Genomic DNA, 23577 nt, shown 5'->3' on the forward strand with positions numbered 1-23577 from the left:
TGCTGAATGTGGATCGTTGTGTGTAAGTCGCATTTTCATCTCTTTCTTTGCCAATGAATAAAATGAGTCAGGATCTTATTCTTTGCACCTAAGATTGCTACCAGATATGGAAATACTTCTGGAAAAACTCGACTTGAGATTCAATCTCCCCCCCCCCCCCCCCTGCCACATACAAAGCGCTCTCTCTCTCAAATGTGTGTGTGTGTGTAACTATCAAAATCAATTACAATTTTCTCTCTGCTTGGACAACCTGGGGCATATAATAACTGTGATGCTTTATTTTATTTAGCTGTGAAGCCAATCATGTTAGCAAACTGCTGACATATTTTTGACATATATGATACTTTTCCTACCTACGGCTGGTCTTCAGTTAGCTTTTTCTTCTAGTACGGTGATTGGCACTATTGCTAAAATTTATGTTGCAGAGTAGGTCATTCACATATACTGGGCACACAAAAAATCTACACCTATGTATTTACGTAAGGTTTCACTCACCCTTTATCCTTTTTTGGGGATGGCGAGGGTGGGAATGGCATAATAGTCCAATTTTTGTCAGTTTATGAAGTTTTAAGTTGTTTAGTATACATATTAAGGAATGGAAACTAGAAAAGCAATATAGTCCAAATACTAAAACGGAGTTATTCCACACTCACCATAAGAAAATTGCAAACTTTGTGAGCAAAGCAATCTAAAATTAAACATATTTTCATTCAGTGATGTTCTACACGGTAATAGCCAGGTAAAATTTAATCATTGCTCAAAAATAATGGTTAAAACTGTGTGAGGTTCATGCACATATTGGTATATCTTTTAGCCATATGTTTTAAATATTATCCACAGTCTCACATGCTTAATCACTGCTGAAGTTTAACAATTTATTGCAACTAGAGAGGAATAAAATAAAAAGTAAAAATAATAAACTCTGAAATTTTGTTTGTGGTTTAAGACTGATTTGCTGTATTGCCCAAGGTACAGGCAAGGGCAACAAATATGAATTCAAAATAAAGATTGCAGTAACACCTTAACCTTGTTTTCTCCAAAAAAAATCTGTTCTGAGATACAGCCCTCCAAAGATGAGACTTCACATACCATTCTGAAATTGTGAATTTTAGAAAAAAGTTTAAAATGCTGTATCTCTGGAACAGTTCTAGATATTTTGTCTTTTTTTTTTATTTGAAAAATAATTGCTTTATGAATACAAAGAAATCCTCCACTTGGACTTATCTGTCAAAGTTCTTTTACTATAGCATTCTGAACTTTTCAATATTTATGGATTTTTTTTCTTTTCAAAAATGCCAAGCCATAAAATTTTAATTTTTTTCTGTTGATTAGTACCACATAGTTATACATTCCCTGAAAAGGAGCTTCCACTTTTATGTTAAATAGGTTTTACAAACAATTGAAATTTTTGGCATACATAAAACCTGTTTTATTACCACATTATCACTGTTTTGTACTGAAATTAACCATTCAATGAACTAAAAATGTATTCCACTGCTTCAGTATCTTCCTTTGATATAGAGTGATGCCTTTCTGTTGAACCAATAGGAACTGCAGCACTTACAATCTTCAAAACATTGTGAACAGGAAATGAGCACTGATGGTGTTGCTGTCCTTCAACTGGAAACTTATATCCAGCAGCTTATCCATGTGGTAGCACGAAGTTCAGTACAATTTCGTTTAACTCATAACTGGTGTCTATAACCTCTGCAATCCACCAGTCAGAGTCACACACACACACACACACACACACACACACACACACACACACACACACACACACACACACACACACACACACACCACAAACAAACCCCCTTCTCAGGTTGTGAATCTGAATACTATCCTGCTGTTTCCGAGGTGTTGGCCGAACGAGCAAAATTTCTTCTTTCTTGCCCTTTAAAGTGCGTGCAATATGAATTCTCTCATCACAGAGTCCAAAAATGTGTCTTCTGAATTCCTTTCACAGGAGTAGTTTGTTTGGACCACTCTTTTTTCTGCTCATGGAATTCTTCGATTTCCTCTTTGGACAAAAGAATGAGGCTGTGGATGTGTAAGATTTCACAGCTCATAAAATCCTCAGCATTCTGAATTGCAGCTGTATTTGGTCTGGAAGGATTATGTTTTGTAGCATGGTGCTTCAGCAGGCCTCTTTCACCATCACAGGACCCCTTCCTGTCATCAGTAGCCCTGTATACCCAGTCAGTTGGCGCAAGTGACTTAATTCAAACAGCTGGTAACTATTTTTAAAATAACTAGTAGCACCATCAGAAATAATGATGACCACCTTTGCCCTTGTTAGCAGCTGAAGAATTTTTTGCATTGCTAGCAAAGCATGTGCTGAGTCATGTCCTGTGTCATTACTTATAACTGCAACACTTATGATCTTTTGAAAACATGTCACTTCTGTAAAAATTGAAACCTGGTCATTACTCCAGTGATACCCTTGTACTTCTTGTGGGAGAACTACAGTTCTCAGCAAAATCACAGTGAAGCACTGAACATAGTTCAGCCTGTACACACCCTTTTACTTCTGCAATGTGTTGTTGCAATTTCTTCAGATTCTGGTGTGTTACGGCTTTCACTGACCATTTCCCAAGTTCACCAATGAAACTGTCAAAGGCAAAAGTTTTCTTAATTTATTTTCCTCCCACATCGCATATGTAATTACTGCAGAGTTATCTGCTACGTCTTCCAGGCCAAGTGTCTGTAAAAATAGTCCTCACTTTCCAGGGCAATCACCACAGTCTTGATACAAACAAGTCCCAGACTACTAATGACTGCACACACCCAACCAAGGTGTCATGTCACGTGCTCCAATAACTTCTTCAAAGTTAACACACTAAGGTCAAAATTTGCGCAGAATACATAAACAGACATCTCTAGGTGGGTGTGGAACTACCCACTTAGATAGTAGTGCACAAAATTTTGATCTTCCAATATCTGAAGTTGTATAGTTGCTCTTATAAATTGCAAAAGTTTCGTTAATACTGCATGTCGTGCAACTCTTCACTTTCGCAACTTTTTAACCTTCAACAGTTACAGTTACAGTGTCTTTTTAGTTGGCACTCTGGGGAGAACAGTTGCATTTATCTTCCACATAAAATGATTGCAACATCTGAACTTCACATAAAAGGATTGCACTATTTGAACTTTAACTGCTTCTACAGGATGAACATAATAGGGTCTAGGTCTTCCAAAGTCTCCTTTTACAGACATCACGTTACTTGACTTCTCTACCATGTACTTTGATACTGATAGACTGTGGTTCAAAATTGTTTTCTTTCAAAATGTCTCTGGAATAATAGTTATAACCTGAACCTTTTCACTGTAGGATGCACAATATTCAACAGCTGAATTGATATTTGTGAAAAATTCCTGGCAAGAGGTGCAAAGTCCTTTGGTTCATTTTCTTCTGAAGATGGAATTTCTACTTTGAAGAGTATGGTCAGATTTGATTAGTGTATTCATCCATAGCTTTAGTAATTTCTCTGCACTTTCTTGATGCATAGAGCTTATGACTCAGCTTCAGTGGCCACAGTTTCTTAACAGGACTAACACCTACCTCTGTAGTTGACTGATTCAGGGTATTTAATTCTTCCTCTATTGACATGAAATCTGCACCAAGGGAGGCTTCACCTTGTTCAGATACTATCATTATTATTCTGTCAACACATTTAGAACACACAAAAGTTGTCACTGGAAACATCTACACCTTGAAACAGAGTCTTCAAATGAGAACACTTATTCCCAACCTGAACAAAGTCTGTTTTTTTGTTTGTCTTGTATATAACTCTCTTATCATTTCAAGCAGTCCTTTTCACAATGCACATTGCAACTGTGTCAACTGGCAAATTCCTCATGAAGACACAGAACTCCCTGGATGGTCTCAGATTTCTTAGAAGCCTCTTCAGTAAGCAAATTAGCACTGAACAACTACAACACAGAAAAAAAAATGAAATGATCGTACGGCATTGCTGGCCGGGAGGACCCATGCGGGGGAGTTGGGCCGCCGTATTGCAAGTCCATTTTAGTTTATGCCACTGCGGCGACTTGCGAGTCAATGATGATGATGATGGACAAACAACACCCAGTCACCTCGAGGCAGGGAAATTCGCAAGTTAAAAATGGTGTTCACACTGTCATCTTTGGAGACCTGCATCTCGGGGCAGAAATTTTTTTGGAGAAAACAAAAAAGTACATATTTGTTACTTACTCCTGAATTTTAACATATTCTAAATTCAATAACATCCGAGACTATGAAGGTAAGCCCCCTGCCTCAAGTGGTATGGATTATGCCTTTAGCACTTTTTTGTATTAAGAGCTAAAACTGCAAGGCAAATTAAACATAAAACATATGGCATGTAACAAATAACCCTTTTACGGGGCTACAGTATGGTGGAACAAAGTAGAGCAGAGGATGGCTGCTAAGGAGCTCAGCATGGCACTAAGACGGTCCAGCTTTCTCAACAGAAAATTATGCTCCTTGTATTGGTAGTGTAAGTAATGAAGCCTGGTCAGAATTTCACAATCAAGTACTAACAATGCTTTAAGATGTTCTCTTTTTAATATCACTTCCAGTTTTGAAACATGGTTTTGTAAAAACTTGACTAGAGACCTTTAATGTCTGCTCGCTACATATAGTTCCTATATTATATCAGGAATTACAATTTCCTGTGGGACTTTAAAAACGCCCAGTTCTCAAATTAAAGGATGCACAGAATCCCAGTCTACGTAACATGTAAAGCTTTATAGAAAAGTATATCAACAGATAACCACAGAGACTAAGCTTCTCAGAAATGACAACATAATAAGAAGGTAGGGCAACCAATCAAACTGTATGGGATACTGAAAAAGATGAAACAGGGAAGATGCAATGAAGAGCAGGAAATTACTCTTACAAATGCTCAAGACGGCAGAAACGACTAGCAAAAATACATAAATGATTTATAAATGCTTCCAAAACACTTGGCTTAAATTTCACTAATCAGGATAAACTCTGGGTTTGCTCACCAGTGAAGAACATTAGGTTTGTTTGAACTAATGAGCAAACAGTAGTAAATGTCATTAACAGCATCAAATGCAAAATGTCAGTTAGTGTAGCTGTTCCAGTGTCACTTATAATCTGTACACCAATTGGCTCATATTGTTAATTTATCTCCTTCACTAACAAGGTGTTCCCTGAACGATTAAAAATATCGAAAGTAACGTCTTTATTGAAGTGTGGAGATAATAATAAAGTTGCAAATTACCTACCAATTTTACTCCTCTTGCATCCTCTAAAGTAATTCAGAGATTAATGAAACAACAAATTGCAAAATACATAGATGACCACACAGCCTACAGAATAATAATAAGCATGGCTTTCGAGAAGATAGAAGTACAGAAAGAGATGACTGAGTACATCAACAAGGTAGTAATTTTGATAATAGGGTTGTCAGAGTTAATTTAGCTCTTTCAAAAGGTTTCACACAGCCATGAAATTCTTTTAGGTAAGTTAGAGGCAATGGGGATAAAAGGAATAGAAAACACTTGGGTTCAATCACATTTTCAAAATAGATTACAGGTTGTGGAGCTCTCATTAGCTGATGTTAGTCATAAAATCAGATCAGTATCTGATTCAAGGAAGGTCAAAATAACTGTACCTCAGGTAGTGTGTTTGATTCGGGGCAGGAGACCAAACAGCAAGGTCACTGGTCCCATCAGATTAGGGAAGGATGGGGAAGGAAGTCAGCCATGCCCTTTGAAACAAACTATCCTGGCATTTGCCTGAAGCAATTTAGGGAAACCACGAAAAACCTAAATCAGGAGGGCCAGACACGAGTTTAAACCGTCGTCGTCCTGAATGTAAGTCCAGTGTACTAACCACTGCACCACCTCGCTCGGTGGTGTGTTGTGCAAGTTTATAATAAAACAAACGTCCGAGTTAGGAAAGGGGTCAATACAGATTCTGACCATTATTTAATGCAAACAAAAGTAAAACTTCAACATCGAAAACTCTTCAAAACATAACATGTTATCCCAAAATTTGACACTGCTAAAATAACCCCAACTCTAACAAGCAAACTTGACAAAAAACAATCCAACAATTGGCAAAGCCTAAAAGAAAAGTAGGTCACAAGACAACAAAATTTAATTCTGCTTCAAAATAAATAAGAACAACCTTGGTGGAAAGTGAATTGTAAAACAGCAGTTAAGTCTAGGCATGAGGCATTCAAAAATTGGAATAGTAAGCAAACAAAATATGTATCGCATCTTTCTAGTTGTAAGAAAAGAAACATCTAAATTAAGCCAACAGACTAAAAGAAACTACAAAAATGCAAACTTCTAGAAATTTAAAGAGACTTATAAAGAGCAATATAAGAAACTGTTATAAAACATTCAAAATAAAACTTATTAGCAACCTTGCTTCAAAAATGAAAATGGCTGTTTGGCTCTTAACAAAAAGGAAAACAGTAAGGTACTTGCTGATTTTTTGAAGAACTATTACACCATCCAGAACCAGTGAATAAATTCAAACCACAGCAAACTAACAACACTTAAGAACCTGATGAAATTGAAATGATTAAACAAATGAAGACACTTAAAAGCAATAAAGCATCCAGAGAAGACAGTATAACCGCAGAACTACTAACATCAGCTGGCCCTAACACTATAAAAGAGATCGCTCAACTAACTGCATATATCTGGCAAACTCAGAAACTACACGAGGACTGTAAAACTGCTCTAATTGAACCACTGAATAAAAAAGGGGATATAACTGATGTTAATAATTACAAAGGAATGTCTCTTGTCCCGGTTGCAAACAAAATTCTCTCGAATTATTTACTTGGCCAAGCCCAAGAACAGTTAGAACCTGAAATCATTGAATATCAAGCAGGCTTTAGATCAGACAGTTCCTGTTCGGAACAAATTCTTAATTTGAAACTAATTTCTTTCTTGTAACAATAGGGTATGTACATTTGCAGATTTTGTAAAGCCCTATGACTTCAGTTGACTGTGAAAATTTTTGTCCAAATTTTAAAGGAGCAAGAGATAGATAATAAAACTAACACTGATTAAGGAAACATTAACGGACACTAGCTCTAAAGTTAAATTCATGGGAGAAATTTCTGAATCATTTTATTTTAAGGACTGGTGTTAGACAGGAAGATGGACTCTCCCCATTACTGTTTAACTGTGTTTCGGAAAAGATGATTACAGAATAGCAAGAGCAAAAGTCTAGTCAAAATATAGATCAATCAAGTCAGGCAGAAGTAATATGAGAGTTGATTGCCTCGCCTTTGGAGATGATCTGGCAATTTTAACTAGGGATATTATCACAGCTCAAATAAAAATTTAAGTTCTTAAAGAAGTTGCAGAAAAAGTAGGACTACAAATGTCACTCAAAAAACGGATGACGACATGCAACAAACAAACCCCAAAGTTTTTAACACAAAATATGGAAAAATAAAAAGGCTTTCTCAGTTGAAATACTTGGGGAAAACCATACCAGAAAATGGTCTGGAAAAAGCTACAGACTAAGATCGCTGTCAAAAAATTATAACTGCATCCAGGTTAACACAATATTTATAATAAAAAATCACCTTCTAAATTCAGTAAACTTAGACGTTACAGCACTGTAATCAAACCTAAAAGCAAAAACTTTAATTTAAATAAAAAAAGGGATAGGCCTACTGAAGAAATTCAAAAGAAAGAAAGATTACCAGGAAAATATTAGATCCCAAAGTTTCTGGTTGGAGAAACTTGTAGGCTGAGAAGTAATAAGGAAATAGGAGAAAACACAGACATACATGGTGACACAAGAAAACGAAGACTTCAATTTTATGGGAACATTAAAAGAATGGCACCCACTAGGTTGCCAAAATAAATCTCAGAATTCTACAAAAACAGAAGTAAGGTTAAAATTGAGCCAATTAAACAGATCGCTATGATTAAGGAGGATCTTAAAGTAGCTGGTATAGCTCAGGCAGATGTTACAGCTAGAAAAATGTTCAGGCAAAAGACATTTACTTAGAAAGTTGGTCAGAGGTAAATTAGAAAAAGGACTAGAATACCACGGTCTGATTAAAGAGACTTCATTCTGAAAGGATGGAACAAATTTGGACACAAAGGAAGGCCAACCATCAAAAGTGACGGATTGTACCTCGTGTGGGTCTAATAATAATAAAATCTGAGAAATGTTAATGTAACCCCACATCATGGGGCAACATCACCCCTTTTAACTTTTTTCCTACTAATATATGAAAAATATAACGCACACAGTACATATGGGCATTTCTATAGAAATAATGAACAATAATAAAAATCACTATGAATATTAATTGATATATACAAAAAATATTCAACAAGAATGTTAAAAAAGGTGCTTATCTTGTCCCAGATGATGGTAGTTTTATAATTATTCAGTTATTAGTGCCAAATCATGGGAGAATCAAAATAGAGGAGAATCATATAGTACCTGATGTAAGATGCATATTTCCCTTCATGAAAATCAACATGTTATAGAACTTTTAATCTGACAGCGAGGCTCGTTTAGAAGAAAAAACTTTTTGCCAACAAAGATGTCATTTGTTTGCTGCACTCTAGCATATAAGGGTATTACATTTAATAAATGAACTTACTAAAACATTTTCCCCAAGAAATACCGCAGCCTTTAATGAGAATTTGGCTTCATTGTTGCTGCTTCCACCAATGCCGCTTCCAGTATATCTACTTGTTGAACTTTTGGCAGCTTCTTACCTCAAAGCATGTTCTACAACTTTTCCCATTTGTTTTCTAACTACTTCTAATCAACAGCTCTGATACATTCTCAACAGCCAACACCTAGACATTATCACTTGCACTCTACTGTTCCATGAATTACGTGCTCCCTGGCCTGTAGCCACACACCTACACGACCTGAACTTATCAGAACACTATTTCCATGTGCAGCACAGTGTCATTTTTGTTACAAATAGTATCTAATGAATAATGGATTCAAAGTTAATAGAAGTTGGAATGCATTTATGTTTTTTTTTTAATTAACTTAAAATTAATACAGTACTCAAATAGTTAACTTTGTTCATTAGCAATTAACAGTCTTGGGTCCAGCTATGCTTCCCAGATTGTGCCAGACTGGGTTATTTTGGTTAATTACAGTCCATTTTAGTTTATGGAATAATTTTCTTTGGTAAAAATTAATAGTCATTTAAATGAAATTTTTACACTACAGTAAAGGACTATTCGAATCTTCTCACATAGTTCGGCTAGGGCTCATTGCAAGCCGCTATTTAAAAAGTTGTATCCACTTACTGTTCCTCCTCGTATGTATGCAAACGTGAATTGACAAGAGCTAGACTTGGTGACCCGTTAGCCAATTACCACAGTTATACTTGCAACAGTGGATCCCTACATACAGGACAACTCTCACTCTAAGACATGTGAGCCAGTTTGGTGCTATTCTTCATAATGCACTGCCAAGACACAGGTTGGAGATGGCAATGGCTTTTAGATCCGAGTTAAAATCATTTCCTGCCGAAAAGTCTTTCTACAATAAAAATCATTAGTTAGCTTATAGGATTGTTAGGCCCTCCATGTTTCTGTTATTGGTTTTCTTTTTCCCCTGTTTCAAATGAGGTGCAACACATCTGGTGCTAACCTAACTGTGACAGTTATAGTGTCAGCAGGTTTTCGTGCACTCTTGCTTTATACCTTTCAGCACTGCTATATAATGTATTCTCATGTTATTTTTTGAGGCGTGTTTTAAATCAAACCAACATCACTGATTGACTTATTGTGTACTTTGTACTTTTCTGAGTGTTATGTAATTTGTTCAAGTTTTTTCACTTTAGCACTGTTTTTATTTTCAGAATTTCTTGCTTGTTTATTTAGTTTTTGTGCACGTTCTCACAATGTAGATTATTATTTATTCCCCTCCCAATCATGTACCAAGCGAGGGGCTGCTCCAGTCTTAATGCACCGGACTAGCATTCAGGACTGGGGATTATTCACCATCCAACCATTCCGACTTGGGCTTTCCATAGTTTACCCCTGTTGTCAAGATGAATGCTGGAATGGTTGCTTTGATTAGGCTGTGGACAATTTCCCACCCTATCCCCACCTAATCTGATCCTATTTTGCTAATATTTTTATGTACATGGGTCAATCCATAAGAAGTGGTCCAACAATGGTGGCTTGACCATTTTTAAATATTTTAATTTTGTTTTTATATGTGATTGCCCTATATTTGAGAAGTTCAAAACAGTTTTTTAAAATAATTTACCTTGCACCTTTACTGGATGGCGGCCATTTTTATTTGTAGTTGCACGACAATTTTTCAGTCTGGAGACATCAGTGAAAATTTTAATATCTCTGCACTGGGTTATGTTACAACATTGCAATTGACATGATTGTTTTTAGAAAAGTGCACTCTACAACATTGTCTATTACACAAAATACCCTAAATTCAAAAATAACCAGTAAAAATGACCAAAATTTGGCATACAAATTTTCAAAAATCTGCTTTTTAGGCCCAAAAATAACAAACAAGGAGTAATTTGTGAGAGTCTATTTTTTCCTATAGTTAGATATCATGCACTACTATCCTCATATAGAGCAAGTACACTTACAACTGTTTCCTTAATTTTTTATGAATTTTTTGAAATTTGAAAATTTTCATTTTTTGTAAAGTTTAGGGTATTTTGTGTAATAGACAATGTTGTAGAGTGCACTTTTCTAAAAACAATCATGTCAATTGCAATGTTGTAACATAACCCAGTGCAGAGATATTCAAATTTTCACTGGTGTCTCCAGACTGAAAAATTGTCGTGCACCTACAAATAAAAATGGCCGCCATCCAGTGAAGGTGCAAGGTAAATTATTTGGGACTGAACACAAAAAATATGATTTTGCACAGTTTGTACACCTGTATGATACCAACATAGGCCTACTGTAAAAATTTCAGCTTTGATATCTGACTGAACAAAGATATGAATTTTTGAAAATGAGGAACAAAAGTGGAAAAAATGGAAACATCACTAAGATTAACATTTATATTATTTTGACATACTTAAAATAAATATCTTCAATTAACATCCTTTGAGATGCGAGTTCCTAAACTTGGTGGTGAATGTTAAGAACACTTACGTCTTCAGACAGCTTGTGTGATATAGAATAAGACCTCCCAGTTTCTGTGGTAAGTACAACCACTGAAAGTTTCCTTAAAATATTTTTCATTGGCATCCAAACTTAGTCACTAGTAGATTTCTTGAATGATGTTCTTGAGCCAGTAGCATGGTAAAAATACACAAAAACATCATTGTTTTCGAAACTTATTATTTTGGGTCGACAGAAGCGTCCGATCCCATGCGTCGGCTTTGACCCGTGACGTAAGGGTGTTGTCATGTGTGACGTCATGACGGCGTGAAGTTTGGTTTGAGTGTGGCTGTCTCCAGTTCTGTTTTATCTTATTTTATTTACTTTTCTGATCTGTTCGTTCTATCCCGTGAGATGTTTTTTTTTAAAAAGACAAAAAACACTAATCAGGTACTGAAGCATCTTTATCTTCTATGGGTTGCAGGGGTTACGACCCCTGGGGAGGTGGGTGGGTATTCATGCATGGCTGTCTTCACTTACACGTTGCAGCTACGCAAGGCGTCTAAATTTGTTTATATTTAGTTTGCCCCGCATCCAAAACACCCCATTTCCCGCACTTGTCCCGTTAGTGTCATTAGGCTTCTTGTGGAAAGTGTGTGTGTTTGTTTGTTTTTGTTTCCGCCATATTTGTGACGTCATGGGTCAAAGCAGACGGGCAGGATCGGACGCTTCCGTATTTCCATTCTTTTAATCTCTGCAAGCCACCACTGTCCATCATACACACATACCACTCAACTTTAAAGACAGATGTAATTTTACTGGCACAATGATCCTCATAAATTTCGGTTTCTGATGTTACGTAGCATTGAACTAAGTTTTCTGCAATGCCAAGGAATTTGTGGAAATGCCTTATTCCCATTATTGCTATACAGTTTTCACTTCATTTGGATTGACCCATATATTATTTCTGCATGTTTCTGACATGTCTAATACTACTGTACAAAATAGCCTGTGGACGAATACATAAATAATATGCAGAATTAGCAGCACATCCACAGCTGGGATGGAGACCATGCTGGACATGGCCCCATTACACCAGTGGGTTGAAACTGAGGTGGTGGCAGCGACACAGCTAGGCTAAAAACTAGAAATAACAGGACATTTGTAGGATATCTGTAATACTGAATGTGTTGAAAAATGCCAACTGATTATGACAGTAACTTCCAGCCGCTTCAATAAACCTTTCAATTTAATGAGTGGAAGTAGGTAGCAGCGAAAGAATGAGCGACGACACCATGCAGGAGAAATAGTATGGTTTACTGACTGATCAAAAACTAAGCTACTGGGGCCACGGCACAAGGATGTGCATCTTTCCAAGGAGGATGGCCACAGTATTCCAGGCAGAAATATCCATTATCAGAGTGTGCACGAATAAGAATTTCTATAGGACTTCAATATTTGTTCACAACCAAGCAACTCTGAAATCTCTGTCAGCCCCTGCAACAATATTAAAGATCACTAAGGAATCAGTGGTAATATACAAACTGAAGTTAAGAACATGTGTGACAGTTCCATTTATTTGACTGGAACCTGTCCTAACCACTGTCAAATAGAAACTACAAATAAATCACAAGGTATCATGTAGAATGTTTGACTAGGATCCAAAAACAAAATAATGGTAAGTCAAAGACACCAAAGCCACATGTGAAAAGTTTTGTAATCCTGGACTCAGACCAAACTCGCAGTAGCACTAATGAGAGGCCATAAGAACTTTAGGAAACACCTACACACAATGGGTATCGAAAGAGTCCCTTCGTGTAGGCTGTGTGGTGTAGGTGACAAAACTGCACCACACCTTACCTTCCAATGCACAGCATCTGAGATCGGAAGGCAGAATATTCAGTTCATCAAGTCCTGAAGTAATTGTGCCAATAAAGAACTACTACAGGGACTCCTACCATTTGAAGGCAGTAGTTGGCTTTAAACCATTAGGAACGCAAGGAGTGAAACCACATAATAACCACATTTTGGGCAAGCAATAGTGGCCAGGTCCACTGTTTTCATCTCCCAGTTCAAATGGAATCTATGAAGAAACACTCCACGAGTATTTTGTTGCATATTATATATATCATGCACAAAATAAAAAGAAAATGCAATGGGTCTACTCTAACTTTCGCCAATAAAAAGTCTGTGCTCCTCTTTTCTGAAGTTCACATAGGTACAGAAGGGAATAAAGGACTCTGGCAATCTGCTCATGAAAAAATAGACATTTTCAAATATAGTTTTAGAAACTACGGAATATAAGAAACAGTTACAGACTCAAATTGCTAGCATTAAGAGGAACACAACTAATTTTCATTCCTATCTTATGTTTATCTCAATAAAAATCAATTTTCATGAATAACACATATGGACACCAATGTTTATCAATAGTAAACACTAGCCTACTTGTATGTACAGTGTAAGAGAAGTACATATCAATAAATATTTACAAAATCTTGTGCAAATGCCAATAATGTGCTTACGCAATCCCAAAAACTGATATACATACTTTCTTTGGATTAAGTTAAACATTCTCTACCTCTCTGCCAACTCTACCAAACTGTGGCCTTTTAACCTTATATAGGCCTTTGACTACATTAGAGATCACCGTGACCATAATTCAAATTTTAAAAAACTACCCACATACAAGAGAATAATTGTCAGTGTTATGTTATCTTCCTATTTGCACATACATGACATCATGCTATTTCTGGGACAAAGCTGAAAAATGGTAGGCTATTGATAAATTCACCTAACGGTGGTGGTGGTGGTGGTGGTGGTGTGTGTGTGTGTGTGTGTGTGTGTGTGTGTGTGTGTGTGTTGTCATCACATGTATACAAACAAACAATTATGTCAACATTTGCATATCTGGATAATTTTTTTGGTATGTTAAGTTGCACTGACAAGTTTATTTCTAACATAATACAAGATCCACAGAAACGGCAGTCTTCCAATCCATGAAAATGGTCCTAAATGCCTTGGGCAAGAATGAATTAAGCTGTGCAGTATTCTTAGATATATATAAAGCATTTGATCTAATCAGCCATGACTTATTGCTTATGAAACTAGAATCTTATGGGGTCCGGGGATTCGCCTTCAAAGGTTTATCTCTCTGATAGACAACAAAGTACAAATATGCCATGAAGGCAAAGAGTATCTTAAAAAAAACTAGATATGGAGTGCTAAGGGTTCCATGTTAGGCCCTCTGTTATTCTTGTTGTATATAAACGATCTGCTAAACCATCTGACAGTGGCAGAAATGATGATGTTCGCTGATGACAGTAGCATTTTCATAAAAGGATACACTGAGAATAATCTACAGCAGAGTGTCTCTAGGATAATGAGACAGCAAATTGGTTTAGCAACAATGCTTTGATCATAAATGAAGATAAAATGGTATTGATGAATTTCAGTAATACTAAAAGTAAAGCTAGAAGAAGAATAAAAGCTGAGTTAGAGAACTATGTTATTGCACAAGCTCCATACACAAAATTCCTACACATGTGGGTGGATGAGTACTTGAGATGGGAAAAGCAGCTAGAAATTTTGAGTAAAAAAACCAAGTAAATGCTGCTATGTGCTAAGAATGCTTTGGGACTGTTGCAACACTTAGTCATTGCTATGTGCCTATTATGCTTTTATAAACAGTTTGCTTAGACATGGTGTGACCTGGTGAAATACAGGTACGGCAAAAAATGCTTTCAAACTTCAAAAAAGGGTTGTTAGAAGGGGATTCCCTGCAGAGTGTCATGCAGGGAAATATTTGAAGAATTTAAAATAATGACTCCTCCTAGATTACACATCTATGAATGTGTCTGCTTTCTGAAAACTCACCAGGAATTTCCAAAATGAAATACTGAGGCTCATAACCAAGAGACAAGGAACAGAGATGATTTTCCTGAGACACCCACAAAGGAGCACTCTTCCAAAAAAGTGTAAACTACCATCCCAAAATAGTTTAGTGCCTTGCCTGATACAATAAAGAAAATTTAAGAATTTCACAAATTCAGGGTAGATCTTAAACCATTTTCACTAACACATGGCTTTTTAACACTGAAAAATATCTGAATATGGAAAAGTAATACTATTTATTTATGCTAAAGTAAAATATCTGTATTTATTATCAAAGTTTTTGAAACAAATGAAATATCAGAAAACATATTTTAATTGATGACATCCCCACAATTATGACAACCTGTCTACACTACATACTGGAATTTTAATCCACCATAACTCAGGTCAGGGGATAACACCTATACCAAAGATTCTGGGGCTTACTGCATATGCAACAAGATACCAGCAGCACTACTGTCTAAAGAAGTCTAACGAGGTAGCACTCACCTTGTACTATCTGAAATCAGATCACAATTAAGCTTCCATTAAGAAAGTGCTATGTTTATCAATGATGTCCATCAAAACTCCAAATGAATAAGAAAACCAAGGTTTCATCCTTATATACCGACGCCACATGGCATTAAAGACTGCACACCTATCCAAAATGCCAAACTTTTAATATAGTTTGTTGTGTTAGTGTTGGGATTTGTGACTACGCATTCAACCAGTACGAAAACCAATTACGGGATTTTTGTAACTAAATTCTATTATAGGGAACGAAAATCTGAAGATACCTGTTTAAGCTCATGATTACACGCAGTGGAAACGCTTTAAACAGGATATAATCACAGCACAAGGCCCGCTTACCTTCTAGGAGTCTTCGGTGTTTTCGACTGTAGCATTTGTAGCATCTCACTTTGCCTGTCAAGTAATGCGTCAGCATCAGTCTGGACATCAAAACCATTCATCTTATCTGGTTTAAAACAATATTTCTTGGCCTGAAATTCTGAAATGCTGTTGAATAGCACATCCAAGCACCGTGGCATAATACCACCATTAGTCATATCACCGGTCATGGTAAAAGTTTTTCCACTTCCAGTCACACCGTAAGTAAAGAGGAGCCCGTTTTTCCCCTGGATGAGATTCTCAACCAAGGGTAGAGCAACAGTATCAAACACAAATTTCTGTGTACTTGTTTCGTCAAAAACGAACTTGAATGTATACTGTAGTTCTTTGTATGTGCCACTTCGATAGTTAACTGAAGACTCAGGAGGAACAAGACGAACAGTACTAGGCGAAATAACAGCCATGCAAGACACATCGTTATCATTTTGCATCGGCCGTATACGACAATATACTTTCACAGGATCCCGCCCTGAACTCCGCTGTTTCGACGGCGTTTTCTTGAACGGAGTTCTGCTTCTCCTATAATTTAAGAAAGAAAAGGAATGATTAATTTGTGAGCCCTGCCAAATTCGGCACTCAAGTCTTTAGGATGCAACTGGTTACTTCATTATATTGCTACACTCCGCGTACATAACAAAATCAAGCCGTACTAGTACAGCTGGCAAGCGCCAACACTGTCACTTAATGTCAATATAAAACAAAGAATAATGGGTAATTGCAGAATACGTAAATCGCTTTATTATTAGTTGAAACGCAAACTATTGAAATTTTTGTACTTACACTGGTTTCATGTTTCACATTGAGCAGCACAACACACAATACTGAAATGTCGGATTGTTTCACTCAAACCAACTCAAACAAACCCGCTCTAGCCGTTTCAGACGGTTACAAAGATAATCCTACCAAAGATGCTCCAAACAAATCGCGTCTTTGGACGATTGCCATGATCGATTCAACTTCCAGCATTCACTACGTTTACATGCGACTCATATTCCGAAAGATGAAAAACCAATTTACAAAACCGTTTCTCGCTGAAGTGTTTACATGTTACGGTCTGAAGCAGATTACTAGCCCAGTTAAATGTGGCGCCTGGAAAACAGCTATTACAGTTTCTAATTTAGTCAGCACAATCACTATTTCTCTTCAATTAGACGAGGTACAAACAGCTCCAGTCTAATATCGTATTTCTACTCATCCTTTACTATACAAAAAGCCACGCCGCCCATATTAGCGGAAAATTTTTAAAAACAAGACGAGACCTGACAGCCCAAGTACATTTCAAAAACGGATGAGTTTACATGGATAAGAAAATCGATTGCAGAAATGGAAAACGGTCAACTAGAAGCGGATTTCCAGAATTTTGAAGTGTGTTCGTAACCACCCAGAAGCGGTATTGGGAAATCGTTTTACGAGATCTGGTTTTGGGAGCCCCATGTAAACGGGGTGATTATAGTCGTGTTGTAGTCGCTAAGGAAAAAAATATTTAGCAAAAGTAAATACACTAGGCAGGAAATGGAAATATTAACGGTGACAATATCAAAAAACTAAGAAGTTTCTTTAAGGGTAGAAGCGGTAATGTACACAGTCTACTTAATCACCCAATCGCCAATAAATTTACACTAAACATAAGAAGAATTATAAATTAACAAGAAGATGAATCTATTCGACATGTAAAAAACATTTGCCAGTAAGGGAGTCAGCAGGAAAGACAAGGTCAGATTACTGAATGTATCTTAGTAGGATATTGTGAAGCATACAGGTTTTTCGAATCAATTCTTCAGAAAGTAAGTGATGTTATTTTTAGGGAATGTACTTTTAAACAGTATAACGAAGACACCGAATTAGATGTATCAAGTACATTGTTCATATCATTCCTGGAAGACAAACAGAACAGAATGGCGAAGACTGAACTAGAAGCCATTGATCTTGAGACCATCAAATCCAGATTGTGAGAAAATAAAACACCTACAGATGTCCTTCTGATTTTCTTCATTTTGCAGTTTCTGCACTTCAATACGTCATATTCAGGCTGTAATTGAAGCCAAAAGAATGGACATACAAAAAATCACATCAAGAAGTTGTTCAATGAGCAATAGCTGCAATGAGACTCCAAGTACAGGCAATACAAAACATAGCAATGAGTGACTGCATCAAAGTTGGCCAATACAGTAGTCACCATGAATTCCAAAGCCAAAGAAGATTGATTAAATGTCATTTATCAATCTAAACTAGTGATTTCTAGCTAAATAAACAGTCTATTAAATTGGTTCTTTCTCATTATAAGACTCAATGATGACAGAATGTTCCCAAAAGTGGCTGCAGTTGATATAATAAGTGTCACCATCTTAGGAAAAGAGCATAGTAGATACTTCCACTGGGATTCACAGTTTACTATCAGGACAGAAACCAATAACTGAGAAATGGGTCTTTTAAACTAAGAAAGATTTGAAAGTCAGCATTGTAAGTTACAATCCATGCCTAACAATAAAAGACTGGGCTGAGAAACGCCTAGATTATAACTAATCATAATCACCAGTAATATAACTAGATCTGCCCCAAAAGTTACAATCATCAGGCCTATCACAAATGATAAAATTGTCAGATGTGTTCAGTGTTACAGTGACATCAGCTGAGATTAAATTTCTCAGGGCAGCTAAAGGCTGCACCCTGGTGGAGAAAACACAGAATTAAGACAAGAGCAATAGATTTTCGTTTTGGATAGCAAAATTAAAAGATAAAAATCCAGCTGCTGTGACCATTTAGAAGTAATGTGGTAAGGTTGTCTGCCTTGAATAGCTGTGAACTACAAGTCCAGTGGACAGAGAAGTGTTGGATTCTGAGCACAAAATAATTCCCAGAACAGGGTGTGCAACCTACTCCATGAAGTGAAGAGCATTATTATGACTCTCCTTCACGTTTTAGGCCAGTTTCCATTCTACATTGTTTTCTTAAGTTTTGGAATGTATAATTTACTAACAGTTATCTGTTTACTTTCTAAATCTAGGCATAATAATTAGTGAATCACAATACAGTTTTAGAAAGAACATGTCAATTATTGCTGACATGGTCTCTGTCGTCAAATATTTTCATCAAGTGTTTCAGGATGATGGAATTCCACATGTCACTTTCTGTGATCTAAGCAAAGTCCATTGATTACCTGAAGGATACATCACTTATAAATAAATGAACTCCTATGGCATTAGAGATAATAGTCAAACCCCTTTTACAGAACTGTAAGCAGTTTATCTGTGTTGACAAAGAAAAGTCTGGTACAGAACAAGTTACAGTAGATCTTCCTTACACATTTGTGCTGGGGCATTTCTTGTTCCTAATAATGATTATCAATATGCCATGATTTACTAAATCCAGTATATTTCTATAGGCAGACAATAAAACTTTTTTTCACAGTGGTCATGATTTCAGTAGCTTTAAAACTTGTACTGAAAAGACAATCTTTCAGTCATCCTACTGGTTTGAAACAAACAGATTCTTGCTGAATGAAAACAAAACTCAGCAGGTAATTTTCACTCTAAAAGAAAAACTTCCACTAGATTTTTCATGTGATGTTCTTTGACAGGGCAGCATGTTTAGATGATAAATTATGTTAAAGTCAAAATGTAGAGGTAAGTTCTCTAGAGTAACATATTTCTCAAGGTGACTTATGGATGCCATAGTTGAAATACATGTTAGACTGTCCTATGTTTCATTTTTCCAAAGCATAATATCATTTGATATTATGTAGTGAGGAAACTCTAATTGCATACATGACAGTTTAATATTGAAGAAAAAACACTGTCAGGCTAATTACTTGTTCTTCATACACTGATCAGCCAGAGCATTGTAATCACCGACCTGCCATCCATACAGAGACATCCAGGTGATAGCAGTGTTACCCAGAGAGGAATGTCTGCTAGTCAGATACACGCACGTTGCGTGTAGTATCAGTGAGTATTCTGTCCATGTCTAATATGGGGATGGCGGATGATCTATCTGAGTTTGACCAAAGGCAAATTGTGTTGGCCTGGATGTTCGGCTCGAGCATTGGGAAATTGCACGACTTGTCAGGTGTTTGAGGAATGCTGTGGTGAGTGTCTTCAACAAATTGCAAAAGCAAGGTGCAAAACCACATCTGGACATTATGGCTGTGCTGCTGCTTCCAGGAAACCCTATGTCTCGTACACCTCATGGCCAAACACCAGCAGGCAGTATGCTCACATGGCGAGGTTCTGACAAAGAGCCTCTTGAACGCGAGGTCGCAAGTTCATATCATCCTTCTATGAGATGTATGTATTACACTTCACAAACTGAGCATCGTCCACATTCAAGATATGTAAAAAACACCATTAACATGCACTATGAACACACAATGGAAAATGGTGTCTCGAATGCTCACAAAGGTTCGCACCATCTAGATCAAATACCAACTCTTTGGGAGTTACAAACTATGCAGGACTTTCACCTAGGTACCCATTCTTAAACAATGCATATAGAATCATCTGGTGTAAGGGATGATGAGAACTGATGGAATGTGATGGCATGCAAAACAGTCAGTTATGGAGCTTATCATGAAACTTGCTCTCCTTTGGGGCATAGCTGCAGACAGTGCGATAATGTTTCAAAGCCACAAAAAAATCCAGATTCTGAATTATTCCAACAGTTTAATATGGTATGAATTGCAATGTCACACACTTTTCAGGATGGATAGTTTGCTCTAAAGTAGTACGATTTTTACATGCAGACTAGGAATCAAGCAAAAGCAAGTTCTTTTGATCACCTATTGACCAAAAGCAGTGCTCCTACAATGGCTGAAGTTCTCTTGCGTCCGTTTTCCCACTCTTCTTTGTTGTGGCGTTAATATTTCCAACTGCCCTAGTGAGATCAAGTACATGAAATAGAATCTTAGGGGGCAGAACACCTCCAACTTCACAGCACAATAAATAACTTTACCGCCAGTTACCTTTTACAGCCAATTACCAACCACATTAACAGTCAGCATAATTGTATGTGAATGTGTTGAGGCATGGATTTTAGTTGATCTCGAACCAACTCTCTTGGAACCTCTAATTTCCAGTGTTCCTTTCATATGCATTTTTTCTTAAAATACTGATTGATCAGAGTTGAAAACGAATTCGATACTGAACTGTGGATAAGTTTGTTTATCTCATCTACAAATTTTTGGTCAGATTTCCCAACCTGCTGCGAATCATCAAGTTGACGCTTTGTTTGAATTTTCGTTATCTTACGTCTTCCAGTTTTGTAGCTCTGTTTGAAGTAATGCAACCATCTACTTACTCCCTTGGAATCACTGTAATCTATGCCATGCACTGTTTGATGTACATAATGTAATAGGTCACTATCATGCACATGTGTAAATAGTATTAAGCATCTTTGAAACACACAAACACCAGTTTTCGAAAAAAGTGGGCCTTGTCCTCCCTTGAGTATCCAGAGTTTTTCTTGTGCACTATATGGTCATATTGCTGTGGATGTATTCGAAATCTATTCATAATTCTGTTTCTACTATGCTGTGGGGGTCTTTTATGTATGTAATAGCATTTAGTACCTGCTTCTTGGACCACTGTACTTTACTAAATGTCACTGAATACAGGATTTGTGGCTGCCTGTACGACAAGAATGATGAACTAAATGTTGACAGCTGTTTCAGTACCACTTCCACTTCATTCTCACCCTGTGGAATTCTTTAGGTTCCTTCCTGACGAAATGTCAACTTCAACAACTGTTGTAGACATAATGCAATGTTTGGTTTGTTTATCGTTACCATTGCTCTGCTTTGTGTCAAGGCCACTAGCTCTGTAGCACTGTCGTGAGTTACTTGTTGATTAAAGCAGTACAACTATGCTCCGTAGCCTCATGCTGCACCTACCATTGGATACCTCCATTCTCGCCCCTATTGCCATTAGCAGCCAATAATGTGGTTGCATGGTAGACAATATGCGAGATGTCGAATCGCATAAATATTATTGGCCTTTTGTGATGTCATACTCATTGGGGTTCCCTGTGAATATATCTAACACTAAATCATATAACACAAAAAGAAACGCAAAAAGTGGCAATAGAATGACGAAACCTATAACGTTATCACTACCAATATATTACTAAGACTTTAGAATGCTATTTAAGTTCATATATGAATTTTACGATAAGAAATATTCATGACAACAACCTTCTGACAAATAAATGACGTTCCAGATAAGCCGGCCGCGGTGGTCTCGCGGTTCTAGGCGCGCAGTCCGGAACCGTGCGACTGCTACGGTCGCAGGTTCGAATCCTGCCTCGGGCATGGATGTTTGTGATGTCCCTAGGTTAGTTAGGTTTAAGTAGTTCTAAGTTCTAGGGGACTAATGACCACAGCAGTTGAGTCCCATAGTGCTCAGAGCCATTTGAACCATTTTTGAACGTTCCAGATAAGGGAGAATGAAGACAGCTATAGTAAGAGCATATATGAGATGCTGCTGCACCAAAAGAGGAATTAGTTATAAATAAAACAGTTGCACTGCAATGATTGAGTGCCAAAACAGAACGACCACCACAGTTACACAACGAAATAGGTTCTGCATAAATTGTTTACATTACTGTTGTTTTTCTTGATTAGTACATAACTCTAGTACTGTTGTGTGTCATTTCAGTAAAGCAGTAAATGCATGTAAATCAAGCTGTGAACTTGGCTAGGCTCCAGTAATTCCAATTCATAATGTAAAAGAGTTACCCAAAAGACATAATTTCAGATATATAGAAAATCTGTATAATACTGGAATTCACATATAATGTAAAAATACATCATATTTATTTAATAAGAAGTATGTTCAAAAATTACGCTATGATACACAACCAGGCCCTAATCCGAAACTCGAGCGATTAAATATATTAAACCATTGTGTTCCTGCTTTCTGGTTGTTGCACCATAGAGTAAATATCTCTGGAGTGAGCATTCACATGCGCAGAACAGATTTTGTGTTGTCAACATACATGTTGTTTGTCCGTATAGCGCCCTATGTCATTACATCCCTTTACAGACGGATTCTTTTCGTACGTGTCGTGGATTATTTATATATGTTGCGCAGACATTTTAACAGTATCGATTTGATACCGGGAATAAACCAACTACGTAACTTTTAAGGGCAAGTGATATTACATTCTGCTTCTTTGCGATAGGTGTCACAGTTCAGTTGCACTCGATTTTTGGTAGTTTTCGGTATGATACGGCACTTTATGGTATTACAGAGCCTGACGTACATTTTTGCAGTGATGGTCTTGCAAAACGACTTGACAGTACGCTAGTACTTTTGCAAGTGTCCGAAAAACACCGAATTTGCCACACATTAACGATCATATCCCTGCTAATTCGTCCTTTTTTCTTGTTTTTCTGCGTATTTATTTTCTCGTTTGTGAAAACCTAAGCACAGTTTTTCTTACTGGTGGCACTTTGAGGCATTTATTTAACGCATTTTAAGTACTTGCTCCCAGCTTATTAAATAAATAGTAGATTGAGTAATCTATATACATAATCGACAAGTCACTGATAAATGCATGGAGGATAGTATTTACTGAAACAACTAACCATTCCCTTTCCTGTTCCACTAGCAAATTTACGAGAGGAAGTAAGCTTTTGTACGAGCCATAATATCTGTTATACAGTCATAAAATCGTAGAAAAATTGGTCTACAGAATCAAGCCTTAATTATTCGGGGGACTATAGTT

At 36.9% G+C, this 23577-nt stretch overlaps 1 protein-coding gene across 1 annotated transcript in view; it reads right to left on the reverse strand.

Moving 5' to 3' along the window:
• LOC126198828 (kinesin-like protein KIF23) overlaps positions 1-16756 on the reverse strand; it is a 157951-nt gene extending 141195 nt beyond the window's left edge. Inside the window, exons 1-2 of the mRNA XM_049935405.1 lie at positions 16639-16756; positions 15820-16377 (exon numbers count right to left, since the gene is read on the reverse strand). Of these exons, the coding sequence (XP_049791362.1) occupies positions 15820-16377; positions 16639-16649 (569 nt within the window). The 5' untranslated portion in view covers positions 16650-16756. The remainder of the gene's footprint in view (positions 1-15819; positions 16378-16638) is intronic.
• Between the last annotated feature and the right edge of the window lie 6821 nt (positions 16757-23577).

Source organism: Schistocerca nitens, chromosome 1 (assembly GCF_023898315.1).
Source record: "Schistocerca nitens isolate TAMUIC-IGC-003100 chromosome 1, iqSchNite1.1, whole genome shotgun sequence".
NCBI classification, from domain to species: Eukaryota; Metazoa; Arthropoda; class Insecta; order Orthoptera; family Acrididae; genus Schistocerca; species Schistocerca nitens.